We start from the raw sequence: 13,309 nt of genomic DNA, 5'->3' as shown, positions 1-13,309 counted from the left end.
TTGCAGTTTCTTTAATTTTTGTTTTCTCTCCTCTTCCTCTGACTTTTGAGTACAGTTCTTTAATCTGTATACATATTCACTAAGAACTGGGCTTCCCTGGTGGCTCAGTGGTAAGGAACTCACCTGCTAACGCAGGAGACTCAGGTTCAGTCGCTGGGTCAGGAGGATCCCTGGAGAAGGAAATGGCAATTCACTCAGTAGTCTTGCCTGGGAAATCCAGGATAGAGGAGGCTGGCAGGCTACAGTCCATGGGGCCACAAAGAGCAGACATTACTAGGGAATTCTACATGGAATATATTGAAAATCTTGTTAAAATGATAGATATAATGTATAAAGAGTAATATGGAGATAAAGAGTCACGTCTCTTAAAGACTTTAATGTATTAATTGTGGAGACAAGGACAGTTCCAAGGAAAGTCAACTAATAACATGGAACTGCTTGGTAAGGAGTATGAATTATGTGAGACAACTGACATAATTGCCCTGAGAACCTTCTTGGAAGAGAGACCCCTGATCTGGACCCTGATGGACAATTAGAATGAGGACGAGAGTGTGAGGAAATGAAATGTAGTGCAAAGGCCTGGAGGGAAATAGAACTGGAGAAACAGCAGGAGTTGGGGGATCTCTTGGAATAACAGGAAGAGCAGTAGCAATTGTAGTAGTAAAGCCACTTTGTGTGTAGCAAGCTGTGTGATAAGTAATGGGAGAGTAGCTGTAATAGATTCCTGAAAATAAAACCCCTCCTTAGGAAGGAAGGAAAGAAATGGCCCTCTCTTTGCTTTTTCTCTGATGCTATATGCCACACTTGAAGATCTTTTCCTCCTGTCAGTGCCCAGTGCTGGCAGGGATGTGCTCACAGGGACCCTTTGTGCAGAGTGGTGTCCTGGGAGTGGAAATGGGCATGACCATTTTCAGTTCAGTTGCTCAGTCCTTTCCGACTCTTTATGACCCCATGGACTGGATCCCACCAGGCTCCTCTGTCCATGGGCTTCTCCAGGCAAGAACACTGGAGTAGGTTGCCATTTCCTTCTCCAGGGATCTTCCCGACCTAGGGATAGAACCTATGTAATACAGAGAAACTAGCTAAATGCAAAACTTACATACATACTATGATTTTCCTAATTTGAAATGTACATTTGCACATTAAATAGAAAAATATGCCAAAGTACTGAGAATAGATATCTCTGATTGGTAGGCTTGTAAGTGATTTTATACTTTTCTCCAATTTCTAGAAGTAATACATGTCACCATTGTGATCACTTAAGAGTAACTAGTAAAGAAAGTAAACTACACCACACTTAGACTAACTTTTAAGTAGGTCCTCCTGACGAAACTACAGAGATAGATCCCAGTAATGTCTGTAATAAGGAACACATGAGCTAAGCACTGGACTCTCATGTGATAATCATGTTAAGTGGTCTAGACCAAGAGTAATTTTTGCTTATTTCAATTCCAAGTTATCTAGATACTTGATTTTATCTGTTCATAAGGAGGCAAGAAAATATTTTTATTTTATTTTTTTTAATTTAATTAATTTATTTTAATTGGAGGCTAATTACTTTACAGTATTGTATTGGTTTTGCCATACATCAGCGTGTATCTGTCACGGGTGTACATGTGTTCCCCATCCTGACCCCCCCTCCCCGTATTAGCTGACATACACACTTGATTTATAAAGTCAAATGAAGTTTAATCAAAATGTGAATTGTCTTGGCTTGGCTTTTTGGCACATTGGGTCAAGTTCTTGGGTTAGTATTGGCAATGCACAAGTAGCATCAACTATTTGCAAGGCTGTTAGCATGATGAGATGGCGAATTTTAATTTCCTTCAGTGTTAATACTTAAAAACGGTGCGAAGACAGTTTTTTAGTGATGTGTCTGGGAAGAGCCAGATACTGTCCTGAAATGGATATGAATCTTACTTACTCAGTGTTGGCATGGAATAAAGTGTTCTAGGTGGTTATGTCAGTAGGAAAAATGACCCTCAGACAGTTCCCTGAAATTGTAGATATATAGTATATTTCCTCTCTTTAATGTTGAATAGTTTTCCCCTTTTTCCCTTATCGAATAGGGAGATTTCCCATATTCGTTGTGCTACATGACAGTTGGTATCTCACCAGTTTGAGAGATTTAAAAAAAAGTACCATTGTTTACTATATATGAAATGTATCCATATTCTTAGTTTAAAGTAAACTAGATCTTACTTTGCAGTTAGGAGAAACTGTAAAAAAGAGTTTTTAGAAAGATGCAAGAAAGCGCTTTTTTTAAAGTATGTATATATATGTTGTTGAAGTATAGTTGACTTTCAGTGTTTCAAATGCACAGCAAGGTACTTCAGTTACACACATATATTATTTTTGAAATTATTTTCCATTACAGGTTATTATAAGATATTGACTATAGTTCCCTATGTTATACAGTAAATCTTTGTTGCTTATTGCATATCTATTTTTTAATTAGAAATCTAGCTTTCTATTCATACTAAGACAAGTGGAATAACAGTGTCATAATATTTTAGGCAAAAAGTCAAAAAAGTTTTCTAAAATATATATTATGCATACTATGTATGTATACAAAAGCTTTTTAACTATACTTGATAAAGGCTTGAAAAAGAACACAGAAGAGATGGAGAAATTGGAGAACAAACTATATAGGAGTGCTAAATATGAAATAGAAAAAATGAAACAAACTAGATGAAAGTAAAAGATCATCATATAGTCCAGTTGTTTAAACATGACTGATCATTAGAGACATATCTGGAGCTCTGGAGAAAAAGGCAATACCTGAGCATTTGTATTTTTAAAAAAAAATTTCAAGATAATTCTGTTATGCATGTGGATTTTAAAACGTGTTTACAGGTTTTTCTATTAGATCCTAGTTTTGATGATACAAAGTTCTATTATTTTCCTGTTGACCAATCATGATAACAATGATATTGAGTAATAGTTACATAATCACAATAGTAAAAATGTTTTCTCAGTTTTAACAATTAATAGCCAGACAACCCCGCCCCCAAATAATTACAAGCCATAATGGGAACATGCTTAACTTAACAGTATAAAATAATTACATACAATTTGGGGGTGTCAAGCAGAGTGATGTGGTGAGTGGAAGTGCATGCATGCACATGTCTTCATCTCCGCCCCCCCCATCAGTCAGTGTCTTTTGGTTGGTGCTTTTAATCTGTTTACATTTAAGGTAGTTATTGATATATGTGATCCCATTACCATTTTCTTAATTGTTTTGGGTTTATTTTCTGTGGGTTTTCTCTTGTGTTTCCTTCCTGGAGAAGTTCCTTTAGCATTTGTTGTAAATCTGGTTCGGTGGTGCTGAATTCTCTTAACTTTTTTTTGCTTGTCTGGAGAGCTTTCAATTTCTGCATCAAATCTGAATGAGAGTCTTGCAGGCTTGAGTATTTTTGGTTGTGGGTTCTTCCCTTTCATCACTTTTAAATATATCATGCCATTCTGTCTGGTTATAGAGTTTCTGTTTAGAAATCAGCTGATAGCCTGATGGGAGTTCCCTTGTATGTTTTTTGTTGTTTTTCCCTTGTTGCTTATAATATTTTATCTCTGTCTTTAATTTTTGTCAGTTTGATCACTATGTGTCTCGGTGTGAGACACCTCCTTGAGTTTATCTTTCCTGGGACTCTTTGTGCTTCCTGGACTTGGTTGACTATTTCCTTTTCCATGTTCAGGAAGCTTTTAGCTATTATGTCTTCAAATATTTTCTCAAGTCCTTTCTCTTCTGTCTCTTTCTGGGATGCAAATATTGGTGCGTTTAATTGTCCTCAGGTTGTGCAGAGGTCTTGTAGTCTGTCTTCATTTGTTTTCATTCTTTTTTCTATATTCTGTTCAGCAGCAGGGATTTCCACCATTCTGTCCTCCCTTTATCCGTTCTTCAGCCTCAGTTATTCTGCTGTTAATTCTTTCTAGTGTATTAGTTATCTCTGTTCTTTAGTTCTTGTAGGTCTTTGGTAAACATTTCTTGCATCTTCTCAATCTTTGCCTCTGTGCTTTTTCTGAGATCCTGGATTATCTTCACTATCATCATTCTGAATTCTTTTTCTGAAAGGTTGCCTGTCACCACTTCATTAGTTGTTTTTCTGGGATTTTATCTTGTCCTTTCATCTGGGACATAACTTTCTGCTCTGTCATCATGATTAACTTTCTGTAATAACGGTTTTTGTTTAGCTGCTGTGAGACTGCTTCTTTTGGCTGCTGCTTGCTGCCTTCTGAAGGAAGAAGCTAAGGGGCTTGTGTAAGCTTCCTGATGGGAGGAACGGGTGGTGGGAAAAAATGGGTCTTGCTCTGGTGGGCAGGGCCTTGCTGAGGAAAGCTTTAATCTGATTATCTGCTGCTGGTGTTGGGGGGGCGGGGTGTGGTCTCGTCTCACTCCATCCCTGGTGGTAGTTTGGTCTGAGGCTACTCAACCCTGGGGGCTCCAAGGCTCTGTGGTAGGGTTAGTGGCAAACTCCCAGGGGGTTTACGCTACAGGGGACCCTCCAGTGCCTCTGTCCCTGTGGTGAGCCCCCGGTGACCCACGCCTCCACAGGAGGCCCTCCAACACTAGCAGGTAGTTTTGGTTTGGTCTCCTGTGGGGTCACTGCTCTTCTTCTCTAGGTCTTGGTGTGTGCAAAATTTTGTTTGTGCTCTCTAAGACTGGAGTCTCTGTTTCCCTCAGTCTCCTGGGAGGCCTATGATCAGATCCTATTGGCTCTCAAAGCCAGATTCCCTGGGGATCCCCAGTCCCTCTGTTGGATCCCAGGCTGGGAAGCCTGACGTGGTGTTTGGAACCTTCACAGCAGTGGGAGACCTTTTTTGGTATCACTGTTCTCCCAGTCTGTGGATCACCCACCTGGCAAGTACGGGGTTTGACTTTATCATGATTGTGCCCCTCCTGCCATCTCACTGGGGCATCTTTGGATGTGGGGTGTCTTTTTTTTGGTGGGTTCCAATGGTTGTTCTACAGCTAGTTAAAAGTTTTGTTGCTCTCACAGCAGATGAGTGCATGTCCTTCTACTCTGCCATCTTGAACCAAAAGCACTCTTTAATGTTAGTATAGTAGACTGAAAAATAACCTCCAGCCCCCTAAAAAAAGATACCATGTTCTAATCCCCAAAACTTGGGAATGTTACCTTATATGACAGATAAAGAGTTTTACAGATACAAGTTCAGGTCTTGGGGTAGAAATTCTATCCTAGATTATTACTATGCCCTGAATGCCTTCAGGCATTCACCAACTCATCACCAACTCTGTGGATGTGAGTTTGAGTAAACTCTTGAGAGTTGGTGATGGAGGCCTGGCGTGCTGCAGTCCATGGTGTCACAAAGAGTCAGACATAACTGAGCGACTGAACTGAACTGAACGCCTTCACATGTATCCTTTCAAGAGGGAACTGGAAGAGGTGTTAACACAGAACACACAGGACATGGCAAGAAGAGCGAGGCTGAAAGATACTAGCCTTGAAGACAGGAGTGATGTGGTCAGAATGCAAGAAGTCCTCCTCGCAGCCCCCAGGAGCGGGAAGAAGCTCGCAGTGGGCTCCCCTAGACCTTCCTGAGGGAGCAGAGCCTGCCGACACCTTGGTATGGGCCCAGCGATGCTGATTTTGGATTTCCAGCCCTCAGATGAACTTTGTGTTGTTTTGAGCCTACCTACTTTGTGCTAACTTGTTACCTAACCATGTGGGCCTATTTTTGGAATTGGACAGTGGATAGAGACTGGAAGAATTTAGAGGCACATGACAAAATGCCTGGACTGCTTTTGAGAGACTCTAGGTAGGAATATGGACTTTCTAAAGTGCCTCTGGGCACTTCTGGTTAGGGGTGGGAAGAAAACAAGTAACATGTTAATGGAAACTGGAGGCAGGGAATTCCTTATTATATAGTGGGAGAAACCTAGCTGGATTGTATCCTACAGCAAGAGGTGCAGCTTACATCATGATGACCTTCAATTCTAAGTAAAGTGTAGCCTTGTTTCTTCTCATAATTTATGAAAAATGCAAGAAGAGAGAAATTGAGCAAAGAACCAGGAAGTAAAATAGATGAGAACTTGATGTTTGTGCTAGAAAGAAGGTCATGGGTATGACTGGACATCTTCTTGCTAATGCTGAAAAAATTAGGCGTGTGACTCACAGGTTACCTCAGCCATTTTTGCAGAAGCCAGGAGTAGATGAGGTTATCCCAGAAGGACCTGTGGAAGAGCCTGTTGGCTCATGGCCAGATGTGCCTGGGAGATCAGCAGAAACACTGCCAACAGGGGCTGAGAGAGAAGACCGTGGCAGAGGCTTTCAGACTCCATCATAACAGATGAGACGGCGGTATGGAGTCAGAACAGAGACGGGAAGATCCTGGTGGAAGGAATGTGGCCCTAGAATGTCAGCACCTTGATTCTGCTGCAGTGATAACTGCCTGCTGGATACACTTCTGTTGTTTGAAGCTATCCAGTTTGTGGTAATATGTTACAGTGGCTACTGGAAACTAACAGTTGGAAAGAGAACAGAACATTTGTAATAGAGCTGAGTGTATGTCAGCTGACTAGTAACGACACGTTTATACAGTTTAAGAGATGGGAAAACATGGTATGCATCAAATTTATAGGTCAATTTAAATATCTTAATTTGGGATGGAATGGTGGGCAAGTTAGGGTTTTCAGGCATTAAGAGGCTTGTTGCCAGATAAGGTAGAAAACTGATTTAATTATGTTGATGTATTCTGGGCAACAATTTTTTAAAACCTGTGAACATTAAATGTATTGACATCGTGCAGTGTGGTGAGAAGGACAGAGGCTATAGAAACAAGAAAGCCACTGAGGTCAGTGAAAAGGTGGGCACTTAATAAGGTGGAAATAGAAATAGTAAAGAGAGGATAGCTGAACTTGGTGAGTGAGGAGGGTGTGCAGAGGGAGGAAGAAGAGGAAAGGGAAGAGAAGGAAGTCTGCTGTAGGAACCAGGACGGCCCGGTGTGGTCATGCCAAGAGCCAGCGGTCACCAGGCATTGGAGGAAAACTTCACAAAAGGAATGCTTATTGAACAAGATAAAAGAACCTAGTAAAAGAGGATTTAGGGCACAGAATTAAAAGAAGTGCATCTAGAAGAGTACAGTTTCTTTTCTGTGAAATTTTAAGACATGAATGGTAGAATCCTGAAAGTGTCCGCTCTCTCTTGGCAGTAACGTCGAGCAGTCTCTCCAGAGATCTGGAAGACAGTGGTTTCTGTACCCAGTGTTTCATACCATGCTCAATTACCAGGCGGTTCTTGAAGCAGTTGTTTGTACTTAGGTAAAATGAGGAGAGAGGAGATGTTACCTAAAGTATGTTTGATATAAAGGTAGCAAAAGGGAATTAAACTGAGGAGAAAGGGGACTAGAGGGAGGGTGGTTACGATTTCTCTTTAGATGAGTAGCTAATGATACAATGATGGTATATATCCTCAGAAGGTGTCTGTCAGAATAACTAAATTGCCATGGGCTCCAGGGGGGAAAGAGGGTATTACTTTTTTCAAACCAACCCCCCTCCTTTTTTTTGGCCTTGTACATGAATAACATAAAATAGTTTGCTAAGGGTCAAAACTAATTACATCAGATTTTCTTTTTAATATTTTTTACTCATTTTTTATCTAAAATGGGACCTGTATTATACTTGTTAGTGGAGGGAAGGGTGTGTTAAAATTGCAAAATGGCAGAGTGAAACATACGCTTTGGAAGGTTAAAATGTAGACATTTCACATTTCCAAGTTAGGGGCATGATTCCTAATTGTAATTTTTTAATTTTTTCCCAGCATTCCTGTTACCAGTCCTGATACATATTTCATAAAAATTCATATGTATTCCAAGTAGAGTGATGGTTTTCAGTATCACTATTTGCTAAAGAAACTGCTGCTAAGAACCTTGATCCAAAATTGAAGACAGTGTAAGGAGAATGCTTAGAAAAGAGTTAATTTTTAATAAGGTAATAGAACCTCTGGGTAAAGAGGGACAGGGAGACAAAAGATCCTGGGAGAGGGGCTAGGTAGACCCTTCTATTATGGCAGTATACGCTGCTTTTGTGTACTTCACCTCAGCAATTCTTTTGAATGGGGTAAGAATTGAAAACCTTTTTGAGACCACGTGGGTGCCGTGGCCATGAAGGCTGGCCTGCATCATCGGTGTTGACCTTTCTCTTAGGCCTCCATGGTGTAAGAGAACTTGGTGCTGTCCATCAGTGTAAACACGCCTGTGCATGCCCGCCCCTCATTTGGAAGAATGGTTTCTTGTGTGCACATTGGAAACGAAGAGGGGAGAGGAGTAATGCATACTTGCCTGCAAACGGGGTCATGAGAGACAGACCAGGTCAGTTAGCTGAGAGGGCTGCAAGGCCTTAGCGAAACACCTTTCCAGGCAGCTGTGGAGCCCCACCACACACGCTGACGCACAGGCAGGTTTCCGTCTCTTGAAAGCCACTGAGTTAAAACGAGAAAAGATTGGTTTTTCTCAGCTAGCCTTTTTTAATATAAAATTTACTCTATTGTCAAGGGTTATCAATTTACCAGCATACTCATTAACTTGCAGTTGAAAAGGACTTTGTAATTTTATCAGTTCAACATAGTTTTCTTATTTTAGAGCTAAAATAATGGTTTTTCTTCTTTGGTCACTCTACTTAGGCCTCATTTTTTCTGTTTGGCTGAAAGGGTATTTTCTAGCATTTATAAGTGTTCTACTTCACAGTGTGCTCTCATAATTATCTTATTTCATCTTGTAATTACCCTACGATATACTTACTGTAGTCATTTCATAGTTATTATCATTGCTATTAGAGTCATTCTTTATATATAAGGGTCAAAAATGATTAAGATTTCCCCAAGATTATTGAAGTACTGAATCCTAAAAAACCAACTTTTATGAATGTTAAATTCTTCTGTGTTTTACAAAATCTTGGAATGTTTTACAAATAGGGAGCCTTCCCTAATATACTAAAATTGTTAAAAAAACTTATTTCAGGCCACATTTTGGAATACATGTTCTTTACACAAAGACACTTATTTCTGCACCATTTTATTTGAAAATGTCTGTTTTGTTACTCTTTTATTTTTTTCTTACAGTTTTGTTGAGATATAATTGACATACAGCACTGTATAGGTTAGTGTATAGCCTAAACATTTGACTTATGAAATGATTACCATGATAAGTTTAGTAAAAATCCATCTTTTTTTTTTGTCCCAAAATATGCTCAGTTTAAAGCCGTAATAGAACAAACTATGAGTGTGTGTGCACAGAGGCAGGAAAGGTGTGCTTCAGGTTTCGAGAATTGTTCCATTGTCGGGTGCTGGCAGCGGGCCCTGTGCTTCGCTGGCACTGGGCATAGCACTTCAGTGGTTAGTGTCATCCCAGCTTAATTATGCTCCCCCGCTGCATAGACACTGTCATCTCCCGTATTTGTAGACTTAATGAAAATGAACCTTTTCTTTTTCTTCACTCAGATCTGAAGTTAATTTCAATACGGTTGGAATAGTTTTTTCTGTCTGTGAAGGAAGTTGCTTTTTAAATCTTGTTTAATTTTTTTGGTTAGGTAATATCACATAATTCTGGATTTAACAGTTATACAGTATTTTCTTTTACAGGGTTTTTCCAGTCTTTTACAAACCATGTTACAATAAATTTGTTCAATTTTGCATGTATGCAAGTATATTTATAGAATAAAACTAGTAGAAAATGAAATTGCTGGATATAAAAGTGCTATGAAAATGTAGTTTGGGGTAGATAGTGCCAAAGTGCTTTTCATAAATTTCTCAAGTGGGTTGTTGAGGTGTGTGATATAAAACCCTTCAATTCCCAGGGTTCTTTCTAATATGCTTTCCTTAAGGCCGAGTTAGAACTTTAGGGATGTCTGTATTGGTGAAAGTTTCCGAAGCACAGGCACGCACCCTGAGAGTCTTTACTACATCTTGACTCAGCTGCATGCGCCATGCCCTGACCATCTAGAAAGCAATTTCAGGAGCATAATGGAGATGAAAGCAATGAAGTTTTGACTTTGGAAATAGAAAGACATTCAGATGATGCAGTGAATATTTTACGATCAAGGTCAAATAGGGAGAAAAGGCCAACTTGGTGATAACTGAGATTCAGAAGTCAAGGGTTGGCACAGGCGGTCTAAACCTTGGCACTGTTCAACTTTGGAATGAGTTGTTTGTTGCGGGGGCTGTCCTAGGCCTTGTTGGGTGTTTGGCAGTCTGTTCTCTCCCCATGAGATGCCAGCAGCCACACCCCAGTCATGATGACTCAAGTCACCACCACACACTGCTTGATGTCCCCTGGGGGAGAGTGGAGTGGAATTGGACCTAGTTGAGAGTTTAAGGAAGTGGATGTGGTATCTTTGGAGAGAAGAGCGACTTGAGGAGGAAGGAGCTGGTGAGAATGGCCTAAATTTTCTTAGTGCAGAGAGGAAATCTGTAGAGAACACAGGAAGTTGGTTGCTTGAGACTGAAGGAGTTGAAGGCATTGCAGGAATTAATTTTATTGGTGTCTATTGAAATTAGCCAGGGAAGCCCATCACCGCCTCAATGGACATGAGTTTGAGCAAGCTTGGGAAGTTGTTGAAGGACAGGGAAGCCTTGCATGCTGCAGTCCATGGGGTTGCAAAGAGTCAGACATGACTGAGTGACTGAACTGATTGAAATTAGCGTTTTAATAGTCAGCCAAGTCAGAAAGGTTTCGTTATTTTTCTCTCCAGAAAAAAGTTTATTATTTTTTGGTTGTCAATATGACAGTATAATGTAGCACCATTGAGGATTTTTGTATGCCTTTCTGATTACAAATTTAGTTAAACAAGTTGGTAGATAGAATACTCTTTAGAATTCATGCCTCCATTCGTAATTGACAGTTTGTTAGTCTGGTTGCTAAAATGATAGATAAAAATAGGTAATAGGACAAAATGTATACTGAGCTCAAGGCATGATTATAGAAACTTCTTTTCATCTTCAAAATGTTCATGTGCTTTCCTAACAATTTGTTCATATATTTTTCATAAAAAACAATATTGGAAAATGTTAGAATAATTTACAAGGAGTTGTTTTCGACTTCCTCAATATTTTTCCCTAATACCTTCTATGTCATCTTAGGCAAGATTTTTTTAAACATAAACTTTTGTATACCCTTTTGATTAATTTGTCAGAAGTTACAAATAAAAAAATTTGTTACTAATTTTTTACTTTTAACTTACAGGCTGAAGAACAGTTGAGAATTGTTGAAGAACAAAGAAAGATTCATGAGGAAAGGATGAAACTAGAACAAGAGCGACAGCGTCAACAAAAAGAAGAACAAAAAATTATCCTGGGCAAGGGGAAGTCCAGGCCAAAACTGTCCTTCTCGTTAAAAACCCAGGATTAGACTGCAAACTCTGAACTTTTTACGAAGAAATATGGAAAAACTTTGTATGGTAGCTTCATGTTGAAGTGGTTTTTTTTGTTTTGTTTTATTTTTGTTTTTTTAATTTGGAAAATCTGGAAAGTTAGCTTGTTTTAATAGGGGCTATGCTCTACAGTTCCTTTTTTCCCCCAGCCCACCCACCCCTCAACCCCCTTACCCCCCAACCCCCTCTTAACCTCCATTAAGTCAGATCCTTATCAGATCATTGTTACCTTCTAAAAAGCGATCTATTTTTCACCTGTTGGACTCTGTTAGTGGTCTGAGGAAGAACAGATCACTTTGTTAACTATGGATGGTCTGATAAGGTTTTTACTGACCCACTGACTTTAGAGTTACACTCTGTTTACTACATCATAATGCTGGTTTTGCTGACTTTTTGTTTTTTTATATATTTATAAAAAAAGAAAAAGTTGGTGGTTGCACTGGAAGCCCCAGGGTGTCACTGGGCCTTTGTGGTGTATTGTTAGCCAGTGTCTCGCGATACCGTTGCTCTTGGTGTTCCTGACACAGGTAAGGAAGCAGTTGGTCACCTCTGGCACAGGATACATACACAATTCAGTATTGTCTCTGTTCACCTGGTTTCTATTTCATTGACAGAATCAAACCAGCATTCCCCACTGTGTAAATAAATGATTTTGCTGAATAAAGTAAAGTCTTAAATTCATATGTTGAAGCAATTTTTTTTAAAGTTCTGTTAAGTCTTAAAGAGGGTGGTTTACTTTTTGATGTCAACAATCTAGAAATCCTAGGACTATGCTATATATTTCTTCTAGCTTATACCTTTAACATAGGATTTATATGTACTTTAAATATACTTGAGAATTAGTATTTAATGGCTATTTTTACAAATACCTAATTTATGCCTACACAAATTATGGCAGCAGTATTACCTTTAAGAAAGATTAAGCACCCAGAAAAAGATTTAAATTCTCAATCCTACACCTATTTTAGGGTAATAAGTATTATCACCACAAATTATACTTAATAAAGACTAGAAAAATGCCTCTAAAAGTTTACAGTATCTTAAATTATTTTCACAGTGGGCCATCAGAAAGAACTTAGCTTTGTTCTTTTACGAAAGGCTAAGGTGGTGAGATCACCCTCAGTGGAGGGTACATGCACATTTATTTTGGGGAAAACACATTTCAGCTTAAAAGTTTTCCTTTTGTTTTTGCATGTGGTATCTTATAAATGACTTCTATATACTAGAATCTGCCTCGTTTATCTTTACATATGTTTAAGTCAACTGGCATTAAAACATTTATTCAGGAAAAGGAGATGGATATAAAAAAGCTGCCTGAGATGCATAGATACGTCATCAAAGTAGAGAAACCTTCCAGTATTTCTGAGACAGTTTGACCAGTCTTTTAAAAGTGAAGACATAAGTTAATGAGATGACTAAATGCTAGATTATTTTGTGTGTGCATGCTTTAGTTTGAGCTCTTCCTGAGTCTAATTGTGATAAGGAACAATAAACTAGGTTTAAATATCTTTAAAGACAGAATTTTAAATAGGCATGAACTGTAGTGAGAACTGACTTTTAGTGAACATGGTACCTTCTACTCTAGTAAAACATTCACTTTATTTACCTAAAGAATTTAGGTTGCTTATGAATCCCTTTTTTAATCTCTCAATTAGGTTAGCTCTAATTATTTTATGATTCTTAACACTTTTTTTTAATGTAACTTTTTTTTGGGCGGGGGGGGTGCAGATCCATTGTTCCTAAGTTGTGTATTCAAGTTTTTGGAAATGTTTATTTAAAAATTGTTTTGCTATACAAGTGTTCTAAACATTGTATCTAAGAGAGTAGCCTGGACTTTAGAATATATGAAATCAGCTTATGCGTGCCTTTTTTAATTTTTAAAAAATTTCTTCCTGCCTCATATGGTGTGAAATCGCAGTGAGTTGC

The 13,309-nt window shown here is 38.8% G+C and overlaps 1 protein-coding gene across 2 annotated transcripts in view; it reads left to right on the top strand.

The window, feature by feature from the left end:
• The window catches only part of ARGLU1 (arginine and glutamate rich 1), a 27,121-nt gene extending 14,013 nt beyond the window's left edge, over positions 1–13,108 (top strand). The window contains exon 4 of one of the 2 annotated variants that reach the window (XR_011145777.1): positions 11,197–11,235. Coding sequence is in view for 1 of the 2 variants with exons in the window: in XM_068984330.1 (XP_068840431.1) it covers positions 11,197–11,361 (165 nt within the window). In the remaining variant the exon portion in view is untranslated. Of the gene's footprint in view, positions 1–11,196 lie in introns of both variants that reach the window. The other variant, XM_068984330.1, reaches the window with a different exon arrangement.
• Positions 13,109–13,309: the final 201 nt, after the last annotated feature.

The sequence above is a fragment of the Capricornis sumatraensis genome, chromosome 12 (genome assembly GCF_032405125.1).
Source record: "Capricornis sumatraensis isolate serow.1 chromosome 12, serow.2, whole genome shotgun sequence".
Classification (NCBI taxonomy): Eukaryota; Metazoa; Chordata; class Mammalia; order Artiodactyla; family Bovidae; genus Capricornis; species Capricornis sumatraensis.
The sequence above is the reverse complement of the archived record's forward strand: the minus strand, read 5'-3'. Positions and strand labels throughout refer to the sequence as shown.